Source organism: Apis florea, unplaced genomic scaffold (genome assembly GCF_048593485.1).
Source record: "Apis florea isolate Af1SG1 unplaced genomic scaffold, ASM4859348v1 contig_2411_pilon, whole genome shotgun sequence".
Classification (NCBI taxonomy): domain Eukaryota; kingdom Metazoa; phylum Arthropoda; class Insecta; order Hymenoptera; family Apidae; genus Apis; species Apis florea.
In genome coordinates, this window is record NW_028256580.1 from 1,199,601 (window position 1) to 1,225,398 (window position 25,798).

The 25,798-nt window shown below is 25.3% G+C and overlaps 6 protein-coding genes across 14 annotated transcripts; 3 read left to right on the forward strand and 3 right to left on the reverse strand.

Annotated features, from left to right (window-relative positions):
* Positions 1–41: 41 nt before the first annotated feature.
* On the reverse strand, positions 42–5,301 carry ValRS (Valyl-tRNA synthetase). 2 transcript variants are annotated; one of them, XM_012484139.3, is made up of 18 exons: positions 4,907–5,301; positions 4,591–4,764; positions 4,366–4,493; positions 4,070–4,234; positions 3,791–3,992; positions 3,440–3,728; positions 3,256–3,380; positions 3,041–3,186; positions 2,755–2,959; positions 2,520–2,693; positions 2,307–2,428; positions 2,068–2,176; positions 1,718–1,993; positions 1,307–1,621; positions 1,049–1,201; positions 774–977; positions 413–688; positions 42–335 (listed from the first exon to the last, which is right to left on the reverse strand). In XM_012484139.3, exons 1-18 carry the CDS (start codon positions 5,072–5,074, stop codon positions 120–122), a joined length of 3,447 nt encoding a protein of 1,148 aa, XP_012339593.1. In that variant the 5' UTR covers positions 5,075–5,301; the 3' UTR covers positions 42–119. The 2 variants fall into 2 exon arrangements, with proteins under 2 accessions (XP_012339593.1, XP_012339594.1); XM_012484140.3 differs by lacking the exons at positions 4,591–4,764; positions 4,907–5,301 and having other exon boundaries at positions 4,318–4,455.
* Positions 5,302–5,373: 72 nt separating this feature from the next.
* On the forward strand, positions 5,374–10,914 carry Nup133 (nuclear pore complex protein Nup133). 2 transcript variants are annotated; one of them, XM_086905505.1, is made up of 20 exons: positions 5,374–5,514; positions 6,004–6,120; positions 6,186–6,525; positions 6,586–6,903; positions 6,989–7,159; positions 7,216–7,345; positions 7,423–7,599; positions 7,684–7,843; positions 7,923–8,091; positions 8,172–8,331; positions 8,417–8,529; positions 8,645–8,751; positions 8,820–9,036; positions 9,112–9,255; positions 9,338–9,539; positions 9,607–9,766; positions 9,850–10,045; positions 10,117–10,311; positions 10,409–10,631; positions 10,706–10,914. In XM_086905505.1, exons 2-20 carry the CDS (start codon positions 6,026–6,028, stop codon positions 10,837–10,839), a joined length of 3,411 nt encoding a protein of 1,136 aa, XP_086761631.1. In that variant the 5' UTR covers positions 5,374–5,514; positions 6,004–6,025; the 3' UTR covers positions 10,840–10,914. The 2 variants fall into 2 exon arrangements, with proteins under 2 accessions (XP_086761631.1, XP_012339595.2); XM_012484141.3 differs by lacking the exon at positions 5,374–5,514 and having other exon boundaries at positions 5,925–6,120.
* A 70-nt stretch (positions 10,915–10,984) lies between these two features.
* LOC100863253 (uncharacterized) lies at positions 10,985–14,883 on the reverse strand. The gene is made up of 13 exons (XM_012484089.3): positions 14,308–14,883; positions 14,004–14,190; positions 13,666–13,931; positions 13,221–13,607; positions 12,970–13,134; positions 12,730–12,908; positions 12,434–12,657; positions 12,230–12,372; positions 11,962–12,162; positions 11,751–11,876; positions 11,546–11,691; positions 11,268–11,469; positions 10,985–11,180 (listed from the first exon to the last, which is right to left on the reverse strand). The coding sequence occupies exons 1-13, from the start codon at positions 14,345–14,347 to the stop codon at positions 11,035–11,037; spliced, it is 2,412 nt and encodes an 803-aa protein (XP_012339543.2). The 5' UTR covers positions 14,348–14,883; the 3' UTR covers positions 10,985–11,034.
* LOC100863050 (uncharacterized) lies at positions 13,731–19,302 on the forward strand. Of its 2 annotated transcripts, XM_031915209.2 has the most exons (15): positions 14,834–14,931; positions 15,164–15,213; positions 15,295–15,490; positions 15,559–15,724; positions 15,856–16,028; positions 16,093–16,245; positions 16,384–16,544; positions 16,626–16,966; positions 17,142–17,253; positions 17,342–17,611; positions 17,694–17,894; positions 17,993–18,145; positions 18,223–18,377; positions 18,451–18,661; positions 18,818–19,302. In XM_031915209.2, exons 2-15 carry the CDS (start codon positions 15,174–15,176, stop codon positions 18,952–18,954), a joined length of 2,469 nt encoding a protein of 822 aa, XP_031771069.2. In that variant the 5' UTR covers positions 14,834–14,931; positions 15,164–15,173; the 3' UTR covers positions 18,955–19,302. The 2 variants fall into 2 exon arrangements, with proteins under 2 accessions (XP_086761632.1, XP_031771069.2); XM_086905506.1 differs by lacking the exons at positions 14,834–14,931; positions 15,164–15,213; positions 15,295–15,490 and adding an exon at positions 13,731–13,872.
* LOC100867718 (RCC1-like G exchanging factor-like protein) lies at positions 19,046–22,087 on the reverse strand. Of its 4 annotated transcripts, none has more exons than XM_012484093.3 (8): positions 21,962–22,087; positions 20,754–21,014; positions 20,338–20,626; positions 20,091–20,263; positions 19,830–19,991; positions 19,613–19,740; positions 19,429–19,560; positions 19,046–19,357 (listed from the first exon to the last, which is right to left on the reverse strand). In XM_012484093.3, exons 2-8 carry the CDS (start codon positions 20,959–20,961, stop codon positions 19,280–19,282), a joined length of 1,170 nt encoding a protein of 389 aa, XP_012339547.1. In that variant the 5' UTR covers positions 20,962–21,014; positions 21,962–22,087; the 3' UTR covers positions 19,046–19,279. The 4 variants fall into 4 exon arrangements, with proteins under 4 accessions (XP_012339547.1, XP_086761633.1, XP_003691893.1 ...); XM_086905507.1 differs by lacking the exon at positions 21,962–22,087 and adding an exon at positions 21,123–21,937 and having other exon boundaries at positions 20,338–20,470; XM_003691845.4 differs by lacking the exon at positions 21,962–22,087 and adding an exon at positions 21,123–21,900.
* On the forward strand, positions 22,080–25,746 carry LOC100867598 (uncharacterized). 3 transcript variants are annotated; one of them, XM_012484091.3, is made up of 4 exons: positions 22,080–24,332; positions 24,556–24,607; positions 24,690–24,893; positions 25,081–25,746. In XM_012484091.3, the coding sequence occupies exons 1-3, from the start codon at positions 22,486–22,488 to the stop codon at positions 24,891–24,893; spliced, it is 2,103 nt and encodes a 700-aa protein (XP_012339545.1). In that variant the 5' UTR covers positions 22,080–22,485; the 3' UTR covers positions 25,081–25,746. The 3 variants fall into 3 exon arrangements, with proteins under 3 accessions (XP_012339545.1, XP_012339546.1, XP_003691892.1); XM_012484092.3 differs by having other exon boundaries at positions 24,452–24,607; positions 24,690–25,746; XM_003691844.4 differs by having other exon boundaries at positions 24,690–25,746.
* The last annotated feature ends 52 nt before the right edge of the window (positions 25,747–25,798 follow it).

Sequence of the window (25,798 nt, forward strand, 5' to 3'; positions counted from 1 at the left end):
AAATACTTATCAAAGGATAGAAACAATAATAAATAATAATATCGTGTGATAAAATATATAATTTAATAAATAAGAAATTAATATGGAAATGAAATTCTGAAACCTAAAAGAGTTCAGTATTATATTGCTCGTAATACCGACAATGCATCAATGATTCGTTGCAATTCTCCTTCATTGTGTATTAACTTCTCTGTATTACTACTTTGTACATCCAAAGGTACTTTAACATTATAATCAGGAATTTCCATTCCTTGCTTGATTTTATGAATAACATCTATTAATTGTTCCTGTTTTTTACTAAGTTTTTCTATCTCCTTCTTTGAGTCGATTAAACCCTTATAAATATATATGAAATTTTATAATTAAAAATAATAGAATTATTTTCTTAATTTATATTAGTAATAATTATTACTTTTAGCAATAGATGAACTTGAATTTTATCCGTGATAGTAATGATAGCACATCCTGTTGGTGGTTCCATTGTATTGAGCGTGGAGTAAGATAAAGTTTCTATCAACAATTGATATTCTAAAAGCTTTTCTTTTAAGCTATTAGAATTACATACAAGAAACGCTTCAGTTTTGATTTTATTTGGTAAATTATATGTTGCACGCGTTGATCGAATATTTTTTATTACTTTATTGACAAAATCAACATCTTTTTCTATTTCCTCATTCCTCCAAGAATACTACAATCATATTAATATCATATTAAAATTTTTTTATATTTTTATATATAGAAAGAAAATAATTAAAAAAAAAAATTTTCAATACCTCTGTAATTTCTGGATATGGACTAACGCAAATACTAGGATAAAATTGTTTTTTATGAGGCAAACGTTGATAAAGTTCTTCTGTTATAAATGGCATAAAAGGACTTAACAGTCTTAATCCTATATCTAGTGTTTTAAATAAAGTTTTCTTTGCTGCATATTTTCTTTCAATGTCATCACTTTGAAATACTGGTTTCAAATACTCCTAAATAAAAATATGATTAATCAATAATATTACATGATGAATTATTTTGTAAGTAAATTATATATACAAACCAAATAAATATCGCACAAATCATATAGCCAAAGATTATAGCAAGCAGTAGTGGCGGTTGGAAAGTCATATTGCGTCATTGCTTCATTACATGTCTTTATTGCATAACTTACGCGAGAAAGCATCCAAGAATCTATATTTGATTTATAATGCAACTGATGATAGAAAAACCAATAAATTATCTTTATTTGGCATATCGATTTTTAAGATTGATTTATTAATAAATCATTAATAATTATTAGTAAATCAATATAATTTACCTGTTTTTTTCTATTGTGATCATGTATTTTACAACCACATTGAGATAATATTTTACCTTTCTCTGCATGAAACATAGATTTTTCTTGATTATTATAAGATGCTATATGTTTATACCAACGACGTAAATGAGGATAATTCGTAAAATCATTATCAAGTTTGATAAAAATTTGATAAACTTTTGTATCAATTTGTGAAGGGTTATATCCATCTAAATAAGGATAATCTGCCAAATAATTATTTAATGCTTCTTGCACACATTTTTCTCTTAAAGTACTTTGATACCAATCATTGTCACCTACTACAATGTCATTTGTCTGCAAAAAAAAAGAAAAAAAAAGTATAAATATTATAATAAAAAATTTCATAAAAGTTTTAAACATTCTCTATAATTATTAATATTAAAATTTTACCAATTGAACATCATCATCATCAAAATTAGAATCCAAATACATAAGAGCGAATTTCGTCGCATTCCATATTTTATTACAGAAAAATCGATATCCTTGTACGCGAAGAATATCAAGATTAATATCGCGGCCTTGCATCGTATAAGCGCAAAGTGCAAATCTTAAAGCATCAGTTCCACATTCGGGAATTCCTTGTGGAAAATCACGTTTTTGTCCCTCAATAGCATATTTAAATTCTTTTGGATCCAAATTTGAATTCATCAATTGTTTATGAAGATCCTAAATAAAAATAACATGTAAAGTGATGACAAATGTCTTGTTAAAATTAAAAAAATTATAAATAAAATACATACTTCTAATGATATTCCATTAATTACATCCATAGGATCTATAACATTTCCTAATGATTTACTCATTTTTCTTCCATGAGCATCTCGTACCATAGCATGTAAATAAACCTCTCTGTTTTAAAAATATTCTTATATATATTTTAAATAGGATATGTAGAATATATAAAAACATTTATATGTATATAAATATATAAATACATTAAATTTTAAAAAATCAAATATAAGAATAAAAATTTACATACTTGAATGGTAATTTTCCCATTAACTTTTGACCTAAAAAAACCATTCTTGCAACCCAGAAAAATAAAATATCATGTCCAGTTTCTAATAATGTACCAGGATAAAATGCTTCAAGTTCTTCTGTCTAAAATATGATTATTTTTTTTTTAATATCAAATTATGTAAAATAATTAATATTAAATACATCATATAAAATAAACTATTCGTATGCATACTTTATCTGGCCATCCAAATATCGAAAATGGAAACAGACCCGAAGAAAACCATGTATCCAATACATCAGGATCTTGTTCAACAATAATATTATCTGCAGATATACCTAATTGTTTTGCAGCCTTTTTCTTAGCTTCATTTTCTGAATGCGCACTTACCCAATAATCATCATCTAACTAACATGAATTTATATAATAAAATTCAAAAAAATTATAATTTAATATTCTTTAAAATTACCTCGACTTTTATAGTTGGATTAATTATTTTAACATAATAAGCAGGAATACGATGACCCCACCATAATTGCCGAGATATACACCAATCTGTAATATTTTCCATCCAATGATACCAAATTTTCTTATATCGAGACGGAATAATTTTTAATTCACCGGATTTTACTGCATCCTTTGCTTTCAAGGCCATTTCGCTACATTTTACATACCTAACAAAAAAAATTTATTTTATCATGCCAATAAAATGCCAATAAAAATAAATTTTATTATATATATAAATATCAAATTACCATTGAGGTTTCATTAATGGTTCAACAATATCCTTAGATCGACTACATATCGGCACAACCATAGGATTTTCTTTAATTTCAATAAACAAATTTTTTGCAATTAATTCTTTTATTATAGCTGCTCGAGCATGGAATCGTTTCATACCCTGAATATTGAAAAAATATCAATTTTTATTAAAACAAAACATATAATTTTCATGTGAAATTATGTGTACCGTAAATTGTCCATAATCTCCAATAACATTTCCAGTGTCATCAAAAATAGTTATAAATGGCAAATTATGTCTTTTTCCAATTTCGTAATCATTAGGATCATGAGCTGGTGTAATTTTTACAGCACCTAGATTGATTTTATGCCATATATTACTCTTTTAAAAAATTTGTTATAAGAATACTGACCTGTTCCGAATTCCATTTCTACAAATTCATCAGCTATAATTGGTAATTTTCTATTACAAAATGGATGTTGTACATATTTTCCAACGAAATCAATATATCTACTATCTTTTGGATGAACAGCAATGGCTGTATCTCCAAGCATTGTTTCAATGCGAGTAGTAGCAACTATTATTTTTTTTTCGAAGTCTATTACTTCATAAGCAAATAATACTAAAATTCCAAATTCTATTTTTTCTTGATATCCAGGAATTGAAAGTAATGTTCGACCAGTTAATTCAAGTTTATCAACCTACATAAAACAGATAATTTGAAAAATAAACAATTAACGTATTAGTACTTAAAGTTACTAACTTCTATATCAGAAATGGCACTTTTTAATGTGCAAGACCAATTGACTAATCTATTACTTCTATATATTATATTCTCATCATGCAATCTTATAAATGCTTCTGAAACAGCGCGACACAATTTTGGATCCATTGTAAAACAAGCTCGATCCCAATCAAATGATCCACCTAATTTTCTTAATTGCAGGTAAATTCTGTCTCCTTTTCTAAAATTGATAAATTATATACAAATATACATACAAATATGTATATTCAAAATATGCAAATCCATATTTAAACTTACTCTTCTTTCCATTTCCAAACTTTTTCTATAAAATTTTCTCTTCCTATATCATGGCGTGTCTTTTGTTCTTCTTTCCAAAGTTTTTTTTCAACTACTACCTGAGTAGCAATACCTGCATGATCACAACCTGGATTCCATAATGTTGTAAGTCCTTTCATACGATTCCTAAAAAATATAAAAATTTTTTACATAAATTATTATATATAAATTGTTAAATTGCAATTCAGAAACTAAACAGACTATATTACTTTTAAGAATCATGTAGTTCTAAAATATATATTCAAGCATTGCTTTACCATCTTGTAATAGCATCTTCTACAGCATTAGTTAAAGCATGTCCAAGATGAAGAAATCCAGTTATATTAGGTGGTGGTATCACCATGATAAATTTTCCTTTAGGATTTGGCTCTAATATGTTTTTTCTCTATAATTAATAATAATTAAATATATAAAAATATATAAAATAAGACAAAGAAAATAAATATTTAAACTAATTTTTTATCAAAGTATCTTTTAATTACTTTATATTCAGGTTTAAAAAAACCTTGTTTTTCCCACCATGCATACCATGCAGCTTCAACATATTTTGGACTATATGCATCAGGCATTGGACATGTAACATCTTTCTTATCTCCTTCAACTGTATTTATTGTATATATAGCTAATTCTTTAGATTCTTTTTTCTTTTCTATTTTCTAAGAGTAAAAATATTTAGTTTAAATGAAAGTTTTATTTGAAATAAATATGTATTAATTAATTAATTAAAAAAAAAAAGAGCATATGAAAAAAAATTAGCAATAGAAAATAAAGAAAATCAAAAGATTCTAACAATCTTACCTCATTTTTTTCTTTAATTTTTGAAATTTTATCGCTTTCTTTCTTTTCCTGTTTCTGTTTAAACTTTTCCAACTTCGCTTGTTTCTTTGCTTCTTTTTGTAACTGCTTTGCACTTTTCAGCGGAATTTCTGTTTCTTTTTTAATTTCCTCAGTTTTCATATCAATCATTTTGCCAATTTATTATATTTTATATATACTTTATATACTTTTTAAATATTCAATTGAATACATCAATTGATGACACACTCTAAAAAAAATATAATGTTAACTTAACACGTTTTCCACATCATCTACTTGCTATTATTGCATGATGCAATAAATATAAAGAAGAGATTTCTCTTATAGAAGTCAATCGTATTTCTTTCGATAAACGTAAGATGGCATGAAAATAAAAATTAAGTTTTAGATCTATATTCAGATACCCAATGGAAAAAAAATTAAAATCCCTAAAATAATTATAGTATTCATTTTGTTATATCAAACTGTTGTGAAAGCATTTAAAATTCGTTATCTAGATTCTAAATGCTATATGTGTTTTGAATAATTTTAAACATAATTTGAAAATTTGAATAACAGAAGAAAAAATAATGAATATAAATAAAATGAGTGTAAAATATTCAACTTAAATTACATGCATGTTTGAATTCATTATAGATCCAGAAATATCATAAGATTTCAAAAATTTTTTAAATTTTATCTTATGAATAGAAATTAGATTATGAATTAGAGATATTTAATTATATTACTATTATTTTATTTTATATATAAATTTAATATTAGTCGTGAAATTGCTATATATAAAATTATTGTATTAAGTAATGCTTATTTATTTCATTTATAGAACTATTAATTTATTTGCCATATATTGATAAAAATTTTAAAGTTTTTTTATCAAGTTATCAATCAGTATCTGTATTTAATTTTAGGTTTTATTGTTGTGTTAAACGATATGTAATTATTTTACCAGTTTATATATAAAACATGTTATGTACGTGATGTTGTATATGTAAAAAAATATAAAAAAAATAAAATATAAAATTTTTTATATAATTTAAAATATTATATATAAACCAATTTTTCATTTTTTTGATACAAAGTTTTAAATAAAAAAAAATTGCAATGGATCGAACGAATATAGGAAATACATTGGGAAGAAATTTAACATCTCCGCGGAAGCGTATGTCAATTATTCAATCTTTAAGAAAAAATAATTCGTAAGTTTCTTACAAATATTTCTAATCTGGATTAAAATTATTTGTAATAAATTTTTTACTTCTAGAACAATAAGTGTATCTGGACGATCAAATCAATCCGTACAAATAATATGTAAATCACCGAATCATGTAGTCGAGAGCTTTGGGTCATCTTTACCTGTACTTGTTACAGAAGCTTTAACATTTGTAGATAGAAATATTGCAGTTAGTGTTAATATTTCAATAGACGGTTGGGCTTGGCTTGTATGTGGTCGAAGATTACTTGTGTGGCAATGTAAGACTACCATTCATGATTCAAAACAAAAAAGAACTTTTAAAAGTCAGTGTCGTGAATTATTATTACCTCAAAGTGATTTAGCTCATAAAGCAGAATGTGTAGCTGTATGGTTGCCTCCAGGCTATCAGGTATTAAAATCATTATTTATTTTTGAATTGAGCTTTAATTAAAATTTTTTAAATAATTAGGTACCTAGTTGTATGGCTGTTTCTCCTGAAGGTATTGTACGTTTTTGGGTTAGTGTTGCACATGAAGGATCTTCCGTAGAAACAAGTGCAGAACTTGCTGGGCAAGAAGTTGATTGTCTTACTTACATTCCTGGTCATGGTTGTATTTTAGCTACAACCACATGTACAGTAGCATTGTTACAATCACAGTTTATTGGTGGTAAAAATAGTGTTACTTGTCAAGTTCTTAGAACAAGTCAAGGATGGCTAGGAGGTATAGGAAGAAGAATGACTTCTCTTATTTTTGGTGCTATACCTCAATCCCCAGTTACAGAAACAGTAAATTTCATATGCAATATTTTCATTATAATTTTAATAACATATAATGCAGGAATATAAAAAAATATGAAATTTTATTTCATAGAAATTAGTAAAAGTTACTTGCACAACTTTAGGAGATAGAGGATCAAGAGTTCTCATTTTAGCTGGTTCATCTTTGCAATATTGGTCTTTTCCTTATAATGAACAAGAAAAAATAGAGTTTGATGAAGATATTGGACATATTATTTCACAAACTTTCCAACGAAAAATTTGGGTATGTAAAATATTGTGTATATAAGAAATAAGTGATTTATTTATTTTAATAATTAGGAATCAAGTGCATGTAATCCACAAAACATGGAAACTTGGCTGATTGATATGCAACCATGTAATGAAGGAATAGTCTTTTTAATGGCAGCTTATTGTGCTGATGCATCATCTTTTATTGAATTTGCATTAGGTAATTGAAAAAATAAAAATAAAATTATTATATTTTTTATTATATATTATATATTATACAATAATTAAATATTATAGGTTTGATACAATTATCTGGTACAACATTAGCAAATACATTTAAATGGTTTATACCAATTAAAATTGATCCTATTTCATATCATAATGATGCTGAATCAACGTTAGTTTCTTATCGCTTTATATTATGTGGTTGGGAAGCTATTATATACAATCAATATAAAGTACTTATTGTGAATTGTAAGTTAAAGATTATAATTATAAGTAAGAGATTTGCTCTTAGTTATAAAATATTATTTGAATTTTTAAATGAAAATATTTTAGGTACATCTGAAAATGAACAAGACAAAATAGATTTAGTACGAGGTGGAGATGATAGTATTCTTGGTGGTGCATTGTGTTCAGGAACTCCAGTTTTATTTACTAAAAATTTTGGATTAGTTTCTATTATGCCATCAGATTTTATATCACAAGATTTTAATATGTTCGTTTTCATTTTACTTATATTCTTTTGGAAACAATTTCTATAATAATTTTATTAAGAATAAAATAAATTTTTTTAGGACTTACACAGATAATATTAATACAAGTGCAGATTATAATTATCGATCTAATTCGACACAAAATTTTACTAGTCTTATTAGTAATGAAGAAGTTCAAGATATGTTTTATAGTTCTGATAATTCTACACAATTACGTGCTGCATTTCTTCTTAGTTTACGACAAAATAGAGTAAGTTTACTTTAAATTATATTATTTTATAAAATTATATTATAAGAAATATAATGATTAAAATAATCTTTCTGTTATAGGCACAGTGTGAAGAAATTTTATCACAACTTTTTCCTTTGCAAGAAGAACCAGTAATGGATATAGATGCTACTCTTGATACACTGATTTTAAAAGTTGCTAAAGATTTGATAGATGACTATCCAGCAAATGATCCACGTTGGTCAAATCATAGAGATTTATGTAATTAAATTTATGTATATGTTATGTATATTAAATGAAATATATATATATTATGTAAATTTCAATAATCACATGTTGTTTTCAGCTATGACAATAAATGCAGTTACTTCAATGCAAATACCTAATCAGTTAGAAGGAAAACAGAAAGCTATAGATTTATTTATAATATTTTTAAAAGAACATGATTTATGGAATAGAGTAAGTTAATTTATTATGAAAATATAATTGAATATATAAATTAATGGTATTATTATATTATATATTATATTATTATATCATCATAATAGTATTATACTTATATTTTTCGATTTAGTTTTGTGCCGTTACATATAGAGGAATAATTATATCTACACCATATGTTCTTGAAGAATATGCAGAAAAAATAATTGCAGCATTAACCATATATAATCTTCAAAATAAGTAAGTTTCTTTGAGTTATATTTTTTTGAATTTTCTTTATGTTGAAGATTAATATAAATTATTTAAAGATATGCAGATATTATAGATACAATAATAGAACAAACTTTAAGTCCTGAATCATATGTATCCGATGAGTTAACAGCACGTGATATATTTTATCGCGAAGTTAGTACTGTGCATCGTTTTCTTCCTACTTTAGTGAATAATGCATCAGAGGTAACTCAATCTGAAAGACCTATTCAACAGGTAGCACATTATATTATGCAAGTAAATGCTATATTATTAGTAAGTACAATAAATTCAATACAATATTAACAATAAAATAAAAATATGAGATTATTAAATACACATTGATAATAGGGTATACTACACGAAGTAATGAAATACCGACAACATAATGCTGAACGATTTCTTCCTACAAGATGTTCATATGGTATAACTGAATATCTTCCTTGGACAGCAGCAATTGGAAGACATGGATTAAGAAATTGTCTTACTACAATGGTTAATAATTAGACATAAATAATTATCTTTTTATTGCAAAAATTGTTAAAAAAATCTTTATCAATATAATTTATTATTTTAGTATAATTTAACTCTTAAGCATGGCATAACTGGAACCAATGATTCAACTGTAAGGAACGAATTGTATGAACAGTTAGTAAGTTATATAGATTTAATATTGGATGGTCGAAAATGTCATTTGGAAAGTGTTAAGGGTACAGAAAAGTTTGAAATACTTTTGAAACAATATGAAACAGATCGAATGAATCTAATTCAACCATTGAGTATGTATTCTTATTTAAATTAAACAAATATTTGTAAAAAAAAATATTTATAGTAAATAATTTATAGTAAAGGAAGAACAATATGATAATGCTGCAATGTTAGCTGAAAAGTATTGTGATTTTGCATCTCTCATACAAATATGTGAATTAACTAACAATAAAAGTCGACTGGATGGATATATAAAAAAATTTGCAGCTCAAGATTTTGTGGGATTTTTATTTTCATGGTAAATTTGTTTATAAATTTGTTAATAATTTAGAAGTGAAATGTTCTCATTTTTATTCTTAATATAATAAACTTTAAATACAGGTATGTAAAAGATGGTCGACAGGGTCAATTAGTAGAAAAATGTAGACGCGATGGTACAATTGAATTATCAGAAAAATTAGCTGAACATCCAACTTTATCATGGGTACAATCTGCTCTTACGGACGATTTACGTTTTGCTGCTAACACGCTTCATTCTTTAGCAATTCAGGAAAATGAATTAGTGACACGTAAGAAGGTACAAATACATCATATTTTATTTTTTAAGCTATTTAAATATTTTTATTTATAAATTCATTTTATTTACAGTCCATGCTTTCTTTAGCAAAATTGGCTCTTCTTGCTTCAGATGATTTAGAAGAAGAAATAAGAGATTGTGTGAAAAGAATTGACAATGAATTGGCATTGATAGCCCATCAGGAAGACTTACCAACTCAACTACTTACGACGTACGGTTACGATGTAGAAAAATTACGAGTATTTACACCAACAGAATTAATTACGGTATTTTTTTTAATTAAAAAATATATTTATTTTGTATTTTATTTAATATATATATTTTTTATTATATTTAATTATATCAAATATATAATTGATATAGTTATATACATCTGATGATAATGTTGAAGCAAATGAATACGATTTTAAAAAAGCTCTTGATTTATTGAAATATATGGAACAAGAAGATGAAAAAGTGTCTTTAAAATTACAAATTTGGGCACGAGCCGCTAAACGAGATCAATGGGATACTATAGGAAAGAATCCTGAACAACAAGTACAAGAAACTATATTTTTTAAACTAATGGATCTCGCACACTTTATGGGTAAATTATTAATTTAAGAAAATAATTTTAATTTTTTTAAAAAAATATTTTTTTCTATTTTATTTTTAATATAGGAGGTGAAGTTAATGAATTTCTTCCTCCAGTTGATATGCTTTTGATAGAACCTGAATTAGGAAATCTTGCTGCATCAAGTAATTTTCAATTTCTGATAAAATTTGTATACGAATATGCATATAGCAATTATTAATCTATTTGAATAATTGTAAGTAAGAATAAAATTTGTATTTTTTAAAATAATAAATAAGTTTCTATATAATAGAAATTATATTTTTTTTAGTAAATTATAATATTATAATATTAAATAATATTAAATTATTAAAAAACTTCATAAATAATTTATAAAAAAAATGAAAAATTAATTTTTTATTTTATATAATAAAGTTCACATAAACATTCGAAATATAAATATCATAAAAATATTTAATGAAATCGATATTATATTTTGATCTGCAGAATTATTATAATTAACATTTTGTTGATTTATTCTTATGATGAACCTTACTTGATCCGGTGTTTTACAATCTATTTCTGAAATTTTTATTATGTGTATATATATATATAATTTATATATATATTCATCATATTTCATATATTTTTTATATAATTAATATTTACCTGTACATTTATATAAAGAAGTTACATTTTGGATATGAAGATACAAATTAGGACATGCTGAGATACTGGTACATTTAAAATGATCAGTTAATATAACTTCTTTATAACCAGCTAATTCTATACATTGCAAATTTTTTCTGTCATTGAATTCAAATTCTATCCACATACAAACTTTCATTGTACCATAATCAAAAGCATGAATCTACAAAATTATAAAATTATTAGAGTAAAAATAAATAAAAATTATAAAACTTATTAGCATATTTTTAAAAACAAACCTTAACTAATATTTTTTTCATATTTTGTTTCCAATGTGAATGTATTTTATAAGTAATTGATTTCGAAGGACTTATATAATCTTCTATTTGGGGAGTTTTTGAATTATTCAAGCCTAAAGTTGTTGCAGGTCTTAATGCTCGTGGAACTAAAAATTTATGAATATATATTTATGATACTATTAAGTAGTTTAATAATAAAACATACTTTTTAATACATATTGAATAATAGCATCGATATTGGCATTTTTTATCATATAATCTTCATTTGATAAAATAAATGATTTAAATAAATTTTCATTATATCTCGATACATAATACACAAAATGAACATCTGTAAATTATATTATAAAGAAAAAATTATCAAAATTTATTATTTTTAATATTTTTTTAAATTTAATTATATAAAGTTCATATACCTGGATGATTGTATTTTAATTGATGCAATAACGTCATTATAGATTCTTTTTCGTTATTAGATATATGTGCTAATGGAACCAATAATATAATTACTTGTCCAAGATTTCCAATTATATGATGCTTATGATTGTATTCCCAACTATTATTTAGATAGGAAAACACTGTTTTTAAAACTTGCATATAATTAAATTGCGTAGACCCTAGAAAATATCATATATGATTATGATCAGTTAAAATTATATATAAATATAAAATATTAAAACTTACACATAGCATTTGTAAAATTGTTTAATGTTTGAAATGCAATTGATGGACTATTTGTAACATTTAATAACCATTCTCCTGTAGTACTATGTATTATTCCCATTTTTGATCCATACATTGATATATCTAAATCTTGTATTAAAATTCTAAACACAAAGAATTTTGGAAATAAAAATATAAAATATAAAATTATATCAACATACTTACGCAAGAAAATCTATCGTATATTGTATTGTCCATGTACCATCAAATATGATTATCGCTTCTATTTGTGGTTGATTTATTTGACGACAAGGTAATTCAGGAAATAAATGATTTTCTGCATAGGTATAAAATTTTTCAGTTGCAAAGTCAACCATTTGTTGTAATGTTTCAGGAGAAATATATGCAATACTTTTACGGTAAGCTAATGTCTGAGCTATGGCATAAGTCTATTACAAATAATATTTGTACATTAAAGTATTATATTTTTTCCCCAAATTTCATTAATAATTGTGACAAACCTGTTCATTTAAAATAGTCTTTGGTATTGCATATTGGAAAGTTTGTATTCGATCGCAAGCTTTTACGTTTGTATTAAATACAACACCTTCATATGAATAATACATTTCTAAAATTTGACTAAGTCTAAGACTATAAAAGTCTTGAATCCAACTTTGTAAATAACTTGAAATTATCATTCCTGAAACAAATTGTAAATAAGTGTTTTATTTAGAAAATAAAATAAAATATTATTAATTTACCATCAATGCCTCCTATTAATTCAGCTCGAGTTACATCAAAATTTTTATATAAATTTGTGAGATAATAAATAGTTGGACGCATGATATTTTGCCAGAATCCTGTTGCACCAAAAGTCATATTATTTCCTAAAGGCCCTTGATATACAACCATTTCTGCTAATTCGCCTAGATAAATGAAATTCTTTGTATATTATATTATTTGTATATCAAATCTAACAATTTGCAATTATTAGTACAATAATATATCTTGCCTGCAATTGTTGTTAACCATATATTATCAATTTTCATAGGTGATGACATTAAAGCATTATACCACATAGATGGTTTATGAATTATTTGATTTCTTGGAAGAATAAATTCAACTTCTTCTTTGTTGTATTTTAAATTATATATATTTGTATAATTCATTTTTAATAGGTGAAAAGCATTATTAAATAATGTTTTGTTGAAAGAATCATAATAATGTGTTGTATCTGAAGATGTCTCCAAATTTGTAACTAATTGATTTACAGCAATGTTTTGATGTTGAAGAGATGCAGCAATTGCTCCTATAATTATTCCAGGGGCAATAGTACCATATGGTGTTAGAATCACTCCTTGTTGTCTTGCATAATTCCATGTATCAGTAAGTATTCTATCTACATAATAATTTTTTATTTTAATTGCTATAAATATCTGTCTTTTCTTAATAATTACCTCTTAATTTTTCAGTTTGAGGAACCTGTTCATTTAATTTATATTTGTTTTCATTATCAAATAACAAAATTGAGCTTGAAATAGCCTGGTGAAGTATACAACGTTCTTCTTGTGAAAGTATATGAACTGGTAAAATTTCTGCTTTGCCTGGAATTAATTCTTCTATCAATTTATGTTTAATACGTTGTATTCCAGTTCCACTGAATGGTAATATATTTTCTGTAGTTTGAATATTTTTTTGATATTCAATACCATCAAATCTAAATCTATAATTTATAAATTATATTTATCATCTTTCAGTCAAAATACTAGATATATCAATAATTATATATATTTACCTGTGTAGTATTGATGAAGACATTATTCTCATATCTATTGTTGAATAAGAATATTTTTCCATTTTCTGTATGATATCGACCAATATACGCAAATTTAATGGAATGGGAGGATTCAATGTGATATTATTTTTATAACATTCTCTAAGTGATTTGGGTATAGTTGTTTGTGTCCATATTAATTGTAATTCTATTACAAACAAAATACTTAATATTATAGTTTATAACTTAGTTTATCTGTTTATTAATTGTATTTTATTTTATTTATATTTGTTAAAATATTTTATTATAATTTGTAGCAACTTACCACAATAAATTATTAATAATACAATTTTATTAAATATCATAATGTTAGAAATTTATTCTATACTATTGAAAATCTAACATTTACACTTTATTATCCATATCTACTTAAATTTTTATGAATGATTCATTGTCATGTACAAATAAAAAAAAGATTGTACTCTATTTAAAACTTGATAAGATAATATCAATAGAAATATATAGTTTTTTAAAATAAAGTTTTATACATTTTTTAATTATCAATTTTAATTAAAAATTACACAAATATTATCTTATAAATATTAATTTAATTTAAAAAAGAATTATTAGATTTTTCTAATATTTGTATAATAAAATGTATTGATATTTAATTTAAAAAAAGAGCATATAAAAATAATGGATAAATTTATTCAATGTATATTTGATTAATTGTTTGCTTTTTTTATATATTTTTAGAATTTGAATATATATACTTATTTTTAAAAAGATATCTATAATAAAATAAGCAATTATTACTCATAACATATCATATTATCTTATCTGTATGATAGGTTTTATTCTATCAAGATAGGTGTGGTGTTATACTTTACTGAACGAATTTGAAGGGATATCATATACTGCATTAAAAAATAGCAAAAAATCATTTTTGGTATGTATTTTTTAACACATAATTTAGTTCTATTATAATTATTTTTTTAATTAAATATATGTAACAGTTTGATGTAATATATTTTATATTATTTCATGTTAGTTATTATTAATTTTTTTTATGATATTAAGTTATTAAAATATAGATATTATATAATATATAAGATATTAAATTTATTATGGAAATTTATTTATGGAAAATTTATTAATTTTACTTATTATATCTTTTTTAGTTGCGGTAAAATGGCAAAGTTTTTGTATCTTTTTATTTTTATTACATTAAGTAAGTATTTTTGTGGCTAAATTATATTATAAAATTTAAATTAATATAATATTTTAAATTTTCGTTATTGTTTGTTCCTAGCTGTATACGCACAAGAAAATGCACTTAGAAATCTTCCATCGTCTCTGCGAGAGTGTTATGAAAATAAATATCTTTTGGAAAGAGATAATAGATTGCCACATACTTTAAATACATTTATTGCAATACTTCGTAAAATTGAAAATACAGAGGGTCTTAATATGGATCTAAGAACTCTGTCGATAGCAATTCTACATCGGTAGATTTTTCATATTTTAAAGAAATTATAATATTAAAAAAATAATTTCATTAATATTTCATTTACAGTTTCCGACAAGACGGTATTGCTCCAAATCCTTCGATTCCTGCTCAAGATGGAATATCACCCTATGCACCAAATGCCCATCAATTTTTCCGTTTTGCTCAATCTCTACGTCTCATACCTGGAAATGCTTTCAACTTTCCTAATAACAGTATTACAGATATAGAAAGAGTGTGTATATGATTTATTTTTTATATCTGCATATATATATATATATATATATATATATATATATATATATATAAGTATAACTAATACTATAATAATAAAATACATAACTAATAATACTATTTATATTGTAGTGTACATTACATTTTATGTTATCAAGTAGCGTTGAAATCTATGAACGAGGAGACGAAACAAAAGTTTGTAGATTTGCAGATACTTATAGATATCCAAGAAATGTCAAAGACAAACATAAGGTGAAGACTGAAAATATTGTTAATGATGTAGAAACTTTATCATCTGATGAAATGTAAGTAGAAGAAAAAATTATGTAATATAATCGATATTAGGAATAAGTTATAATTTTTATATAGAAAAAATATGAGTCATAAAAATAAAGATGAACATACTATGGTTGATCCAAACTCAATTTATCAAGATCCACCACCTAATCATCCAGATAGCGCTCGACTATCAGCATCAGTTTTTAGTAAATGTCCTGTGGAAAATGGTGTTGTAAAAACTCCGTAAGTTTATGATTCATTGAACAATTATAAAATTAAATATTGAAAAAAAGAAAGTAATTGAAAGAAATAAATGAATTTTATTGTTTTATTAAAATAACTCTATATATTAAAATAATAGAAGATTATTAATCTTTTTAGATGGGGTGCAACTTCTTTTGGATTAGTGCTTGCTGGAATAGCTGCAGCTACTCAACCAGGATCAGCAAATCTTTATGATTTGGAATTAGATATTTTGCAAAAAAACAATTCACTTTTAGAACAATTGACCATAGAAAATAAATGGTTTGCTACTTTTGCTGGTAATATTAATGTTTTATAAAATATAAATCATTGATAAATTATTTAAAATAATTATATAATATTTATTATTAAAATTGTAGGAGATTTAGCAGAAGTAGCTTTAAGACAAGGGCCTCTAAATGACAAAACAATTAGTGTTGGAGTAACTGGTAATTGGAATTCTACTGCTTTGCCACGATGGTATTTTTTAAATTCTAATAATAAATATGAAATGACAACAGCAGAAATCAGAGGAGATTTAGATGGCTTAATTTTGGCCAATGAAACTTATAAATGGTACAATACAATACCTAACTTAAAACTTTCACAAATTTTTGATATGTATTATAGTTCATTAGGATTCTTTGACTCCTCCATTAGAGCGTGTAATCGAAGAAAACTATTTACATCTGTTGCATCACATGAAAAATTGATTGCAGAGGTAAATTATTTTAACATTTTCATATTAAAATGGGATATTTCGTTATTATATTATTTTTTCAAAAACATATTAATAGTGAAATTTAATAGATATTATGAAGAGAGAAATTTAGATTTAGAGATTGTTTAATGAAATAAAAGTTTTTTTTAATAATTATTGTTATTACTTTTTTCAGACATATAGTGCTGCTTTATTACTAGAACCTGATTTAGCAAAAGCAACGCTCGATAATACAATAATAAAAAAGTTTTCAGAAAATGCGGTAAATGAATTAGAAAAATATGTGCGTAAGTATTGATAAAATTTCATATAAATAATTTAGATTTATTTATCGAATTAAATATCAAAAATTTATTTTGTTTTATACTTTTATAGCTTTACAAATGAATAAGGATCTTTCATGCATTGAAACAGATAAATTATATAAATTTAATCAAATATCCATTGATTTGACAATCATTTTGGATACAAATTGGGAATTTTCTGCAATAAAAGTTATTCTTGCATATTTATTAGAAAATGTAGACATAAACCAATTTAATTCCAACTTTACATTAATAAATGGTTACGATGGAATACCAATGATTAATAGCACTTATAACATTTTGGATTTTCATGCTTATAATTCATCGCATTATAAAAATAGTATGTACTAATTTGAAATCAAGAATGAATTAATTATAATATACTTTTTTATTTATATTTTTATGATATAATTTTTTTTTAGTTACTCATGGTTTTGATTTACCTAAATCACTCATGAAATTAGAAACATATCTGATGAATAAACTTAATACCGAACGTAATCGTGGAGTTGGCGGTGCACGTTCTGATATTGTTTTAATTATTCCACGTACTTCTGATATATCTAAAACTGATAAAGAATATTGTTCGCAAATTATATCACGAATGCGAGAACAAATTCCAGGTAAAAATTATACATAATTGTATATAAATGCATTCGATATGTAATAAATTTTTAAACTAGATAAATTTATTTTTATAATTCATTATTAAAATTTTCAGATACAATGATTTTTATTATGGCGTATGGATCAAAAGATCCATGGTTTGATTTAATTCATAATCGTACGACAGATTTATTCTCTATTGGTATCGGAGATACAGAAGAAATTTTGAAACCAATAATTAACATGGTTATTCCAAGAATAAATCAAGGTAAAATAGGAAAATAAATTTTAATTTTATAATTTTTTTTAATGTCTTTATTATGCTACTTGTAAAATATATTATAGTTCCCAAACGCTTGATTAATACACAGTGTGGATCAGATTATATCCCATCTGGATTTTCAAATTCGTATGATGATTATGTTAAACCAAATGGTATTAATTTTTATAAATTACATCCTAATTATTTTTATAACAGTAATAATATGACAAAAATAAAGGTAAATATTTTCATAAATATTATTAATTATTCCATATGGAATCTTATAATATTAATATATATATTATTTTCAGATTAAAGACACTGAATCAGATAGTTTAATTATATGTTCGTCACGAGAACCATTAGATATCAATACAACAAATGCATCACAATCATGTGTATCTATATCAAATGAAGAATACAGCATTACTGTTTCTTGTAATGATGCTAATTTTATTCATGAATGTCCGCCACTTTATATATCAATAGCTTCAAATGCTTCCATTTCTTATCAATGTACTGGTAAGTAAAAATTATATTTCAATATATTATGAAATTCCATCCATATTAATTCATTTCTAATATTTCTAATATTATTAATACATAAAAATCACATTATATTTTTTATCAATATATTGATTAATAAAAATTATATTATGTAATTAAAATTTTTTTCAGATTTTCGAGTTTGCAGAGTTCCCAGTTTAATAAAATATACTATATCTTATGAAAATATGGTATGTATCAGTGGAGCAACTAAAATTGTATTTAATTCTTTTATTCTAATAATAACGTTATATTTTTTAAATGTATGATATTATTTAATTAACAAATTTTATAAATAAATTTTAAAAATAAAATGATTATAATAGATAAAAAAAAAAAGCTTTAAATCTCAATAAAAAGTTTTGTATCAAATATTATTTTTATTTTTGAATAATAACTTTCTGTTCAAAAATATGTATTCATTATTAAATATGTATGCATTAATCAATTTAATTTCATGTAATATATTATGAAATTAAAAATAATTGACTATGTATACAATATTTTTATATAACAAATAATGAAATAACAATTTGTACATAACTTTTATAAATAATATATTACCAATTTATAATGCAGAAAATATACTATGCTTTAAATAAAAGGTTTACAAAGAATAACTGTATGATCTATTCCACAAGCAACTTTTTTTACTTGTGCTCCTACATTGACCTATAATAGAAATTATTATAATTTAATTATTATTTATTACTTTTTATTGGCAAATATAATAATAAATTTACCTTCAAGGGAAAATATTGGTCTTTACAATCTCCTAATCCTAAAGATCCAAATTTGTTACAACCCCACATATATAAATCACCAGTATTTGTTAAAGCTGCAAGATGATTCATACCACAAAATATCTTTATCACCTAAAAAAAAATATTATTTACATTCTGTTTTTTAGTTATAAAATAGACTTACCTTTGTATTCTTCTGGTATGCATTATTTCCAAAAAGTGTAGCTGGAATTAGAGTTGGTTGCACAATTTTTGTAATTTTAGGACCAAAACCAAGAATACCAAAACCCCACACATAAACATCACCTGTGTCTATTAAATACTCATATATTAAATTATTGTAAATCATAATATGTTATAATCATAATAATTATAAACACAATTTTATAAATATTACTTACTGTTTAAAACCATACAAAAGCAACCACCACAAGCAATGTCTACAATATGACCTAAGTGTTTCAATTTATCTATCTCTGTAGCTATATTCACCTGTTGATTTCCATCTTCCACAAACAACTGTGCATATTCAGAATTACCCCAACCAAATACTTTTCCTTTATCTGCAATTATTATATATGATATCTATTTATTATATTATTTTTATATAAAATAAAGTTATGTAATTTATTATAGTATTAATACATGAATATTGCAGATACCGCTGAGTGCTAATACACAATCTGCAACGCATGCAACTTTTATAATATGTTGTCCAGCTAAATCTCCTTTTACTAAACTTGGCCTATATTCATTTCGATAATGTGCTAATCCAGTTTGTCCATCTGCACCCCAGCCAAAGGTATAAACTTCACCAGATTCTGTCAAGAGTATGCTATCATATAGCAATAAGGGAGAATTCTCAAATATTGTAATGAACTATATATCTAGTATTAAGAATTTCTATACCTGTGATCTTGGCCAGCTGTTATACTTTTAATCTTTTTTCCCTTAATGCTAGGTATGTGATGAATAACTGTACTTTTCTCGTAATTTTCATTTAATATTATAGGACGACCACATTGTCCATATGCATTATTTCCTAATGTAAATAAACCTTCGTTTGTTAATACAAGTAAATGTGCTCTTCCAGCTGCTATATCTAGGACTTTAGTAGAAGAATCTTTAATTGGTAAATTAATAGGTCTTGGTTCAGTTATTAAACCATTGGGAAATTTTTTATCTTTTTCATCAAAACCTAATAGTATATTAAGAATGTTAAAAAATATATATTTCTTGTATTAAAAATATAAATAATTATGAAAAATTAAATTTTAATATAATAAATTATCTAGTTTAAAAATAATTTTTAATATAATTCTTACCAAGTTGTGAATCTGTATTTATTCCACTTCCATATAAAATATTTTTATCATTGGATCTCACAGCAAAAGCAGTAAAACCATAACCACAAGCAATATTTGTTACGTCATATCTTTCTCCAAAAGACAATCTTTTAGGTTTTGGAATATAAGAAATACCCTTTTCGTACACTGTTGATTTTAATGTACCAAGAGCACCATGATCTGCCATACCCCAAACATACACTCTATGATCTCTTTCATTACTTATTGGATACTGAAAAACTATATTAATATTATAAAAAAACTAAACAACATTTTTTCAGTAATAAATATTTATTCAACTCAATATGGATGAATTTTTTATATTTTTTCTTATAATTATTTTTTTACCTGGTAAAGTTTTTGAAATTGGTTTTTTGTTTTCGATTTTATTAAGTTTTATAATTTTACTCGATTTTTGTACTTTATTTTTTAAATTTATTTTTATTGTATTTAACATGATTGTTATGATTTTGTATAAAAAATTTTACAGATTTGTTATAGGCGTAAAAAATTTATGCTTTAAATAAATTTTATTGATTAATCAAATTATTAATTGTTTGATAAATTTTATAAGTTATAAAAAAACGTAATTTCAATCATCTTTAGAATACAGATATACTATGAAACTCGTTAATAGCAGGCTCGATTTTCTCGTTTCTTTTAAACTTTCTTTTCGAGAAACTAAAGCTTTTATTTCATGTATAACGACTATATATCAATACATAAACGCGGACAATATGAATAATGAAATTATATCACATTTTATTAAAATCGACATATGTATATTATAACTGCATATTTTTATATCATAAAAATAATAAAAAATTAAATAATTTGAATAAAACTTGAATTTTTATTATATTATATTTAATCTTCCTTTTTATGAAAATAATAAAATATTTGATAAGCGAGAAAATATGTTTTAGATTTCCATAAAATTTTATTTTTTAATTTTTATAAATATATAAATTTTATTTTTTTAATTTTTATTAATAATATGATAATTTTAAAATATAAGAATAGATAAATGATGCAGAATCATTTTTTAATTAAAATTTTGTTCAATGTTTAAAGAATAAATTAAGTATTGCGATATAGAAATAAATAAGATTAGAACATTTCTATTGGCGTATTTACATGATAAGGGTCAAAGAGAGTACTATGCTTATTTCTCGTGATGCACTTACATCGCGGATGAAAATAGATTTTTAGTTGTAAAGTCACACAGATGTTCTAGATATAATTCGTGGTAATTCTACGAGTGAATTGGCAGCCATTTTTAAACTGCTTATTTAGTATAATAAAGTAGAAAGGATATGAATAATGAAAAATTAGATCACAAGATAGTAATATGTAAACGCGTGAGATTAAATGTAACGTGATCGGCTGTGAAGAAGGAAAAAGACAATTCCGCATTTGTCGAAGAGTGAATATTCGTTTCGAGTGGACGGTGCTCGAGCGAATGCACTTCTTCCCCGTGAAATTGATGAAATGGTGAACTGTCAACACCTCTATAAGATGAGAATATGAATATAATTTAAATTATCATAAAGAATAAAAATCGGTCTGTTTGAAAGTTAATTGTGACAATTGTAATAGGGAGAAATAGTTCGAAGCCGAAAGGCCCCGGCTAAGAGCGATGTCGGTTTTAACATGCAAGAAAACAACGAATGCAAAGATCGTGGGTCTCGAATGCTAAGTTCCTATAATAATGGCAGATAATGTACACAGAAAATCCCATAAGCTATCGGATGGTAGTAGAAAAATATCGAATCCAGTGCATCGTACAACTACTGAGACGATTCGGTTAGGAGAGCCAGAGAAACTGTATCAGCCGGTTAGTTTGACTACTTCGAGCAACGTGACGGCCAGTAATCAGTGTCGGAAAAAGACATCGTCTTTCCAGATTACAAGCGTTACTGTTGGTTCTCGTATGAGCAATGATGCCGGTGAGGATTCAAATGATGATCTTGATGAATCTCATACAGAGGACAATTCGGTCGAACATTCGCGTATCACCGACATTGACATTGAAACGCCTAGCTATTCAGAAGATACTTTCTCCAAAGAGGATGTATTTTTTAATACCAGTAATGCTGCTCTCAGCACTGCTCCGGTGATTCCTACAAGTTCTCAGTATGGTTTGGCAATTGTTCCCTCTGAAGGAAATAATGTCAGTAATTCGGTAAATGATAGCAATATCAATACCTTGGATATTACATCTGTTACCGACAACAACATTATCAATTTACTTTCAAGTAATGTCAAACAAGATGCAGATTTACGTGAAGTACATTCACATGGTAGAAATGAGAGATTCAAAGTTGTTAAGATTGAAAGTACTGAACCATTTAAAAGGGGCAGATGGACTTGCATGGATTATTTGGATCATACATCAGTCAATCAACCAACAGCAATCAGTACACCAAAAGTATCAGATCCAAATGAGGTATGCATATCATATGGAGTAACAGATAGTGGAATTGTTATACCTGATGCACCTAAACAATCAATTGTATCAGAAGATAAAGGTATGGGCATTGATACTAATGGACAAGTATCTACACATGCAGATGTGCACACATCAATTGGTGTACCAAATAATTCTACATCAGTTTCAAGTGCTAATTATGCAGTAAGCAATTCAATTCCTCCCAATGCACAGCATAATCCAACGCAAGTTCAAACACAAACTAATGTTCAGGCACCTTCGCAAATTCCTCAATATTTTCAATCTTCAGCTCAACAATTGGCATCTCAACAACAACAGCAAAGTGGTCAGGGTTCCACATTACCTTCTAATCTACAGCCAACTCATCCCAATAATTTGACTCAACCTCAAAGTATGCCCCAAGGTTCTATTCCTATTATAACACAAACTGGCAGTAGCAATGTAACATCTCAACAAAATATACCTCATTCAAAAGAAGATACATATGTGACAGTGAGCACACAAAATCAATCATTACCAGTCCAAAATGTTTGTCAACCTTCTGTGCAGCAAACACCTGTACCAACGTCACAGGCACCTAATATTCTAGTTTCGCAACAACAACATGCTCCTCAACAACAACAACAACAACATCCTCAAAATCAGCAGCAACAACAACCACAGCAGCAGCAACAGCCTCAACAATCATTACCTAATCCAAAAACAATGACTCAAATATCTGAGCCATTGACTGCCATACAAGGAATGCAGAGCATCCAAAATATTCATAAAGTTCCTCAAACAGGTGCACAGCAAACATCATCAACTATTCATGCTCCTGGTGCACCAGTGCAATCTCAAGTGATACCATCATCTCAAATACAACCAACAACTTCTGGTAGTAATACTCAAGTACAAATGGCGCAAGTATCAGCTAGCTGCCAAAATGTTGTAGGTGGTATGCAACAGGGAAATATAACATTTCATCAACCAGATCCGGAGCAGGATTCTATTTCAGGGATTGTAGCTGGATCCACTACCCAATCTGCTGATACTACTCTTTTAGAATCATTAACTGAAGTGACTCAAGGCAGTGATGAACATCATACCCTCGAAGATAATGAAAGGTACTTTATTTAATATGTTTTAAATTATTGAAATCATACATATTCACGGATAGTTTTCATATATACCATCTTTAGTATTATTAATTAAAAGAGTATTTAATAGAAATTTCTCCTTTTAGAAACAGAAAACTAATTTTTAACAAGATTGTGAATTTAATTGCTACAGCATCTACATGTTTCAGCATCTTCATAAATAAATTTTCGCATGTAATTTTTATTGCAGTATGTCGGGGACTAGCGCTGTAGCAATTGATAATAAGATTGAGCAAGCCATGGTAAGCTATATATATTTTATCATAGGGACAATTATTCAATAATAGAAAATAATGTTGAAATTAATAGAATATTTTCTTGTAGGATCTTGTTAAGAGTCATTTGATGTTTGCTGTACGAGAAGAAGTTGAAGTACTCAAGGAAAAAATAGCTGAGCTTATGGATCGTATAAATCAATTGGAAGCTGAAAATTCAATTCTGAAAGCACACGCGACTCCAGAAACATTGGCTCAATTGAACCAATCAACAGCAAAATTACCCCAAAACAATTCAGGAAGTGGTCAATAGGTAACCATTGTACATAAGTTTCTATTAATACTTTGTCAAGTACATAACGGATAATATAATTATTGTATATACCTTTACGATTTTTAGAAATTTATAAACAATGAGATTTATTATATTATACATATTAGCATTAGTAATCTTTTTTTTAAGTAAATTAAAGATAATAGATTATTTTTTACTATTTCAGTTTACTGTTTAGGAAATATATATATAAATAATAATTTAAATCTGTAAATTCAATTTTCTTTCAAAATGATAATCATTTTGGATATATATATATATATTGTTACGATCTTAGACAGAAACAAGGACATATATTGAGTGCATGCCAAGATTAAGCAGCATAAGTAATGGAGTTGATATTGTTTTATGATAGATTCAAGATTTTGAACATGTTAAAAAAAAGAAAGTATATAACAATATGAAATAGGCAGCTAGACATTCCTAGATTATTTTTCCTATTACCTTTGCATTTGGCTAATTTCATCCACCATAAATTTGATTTAAAAAAAGAAAATTCAACTTAAGAATTTAATGCTTGAAAGATATTTGTACTATTTTAAATTACTTGTGATTTTGTTGATATTTTGTTATCATTTTCATTCATAAAAATAGTTTTTACATTCGCAAAACTATGTAATTTTCATTATTATTAAATATCAAGTCTCTCATATTTTGTAATTTGTCGTGTTGTAGTCTGATTTTTAAAATGATATGTATTATATATAATCAACAACATGCTGAAATCCAGGGAAACAATTATTGCTGGTATGCATTAAAAAAAAAATCTACAACTTCCTGTCAACATTTTATGTTACATCTTAACATGCCTAATAAAAAATTTTTAATTGTATAATAATTTGTTAAAATTCCTAACAAAAAATGTATTGATATGATACAATATA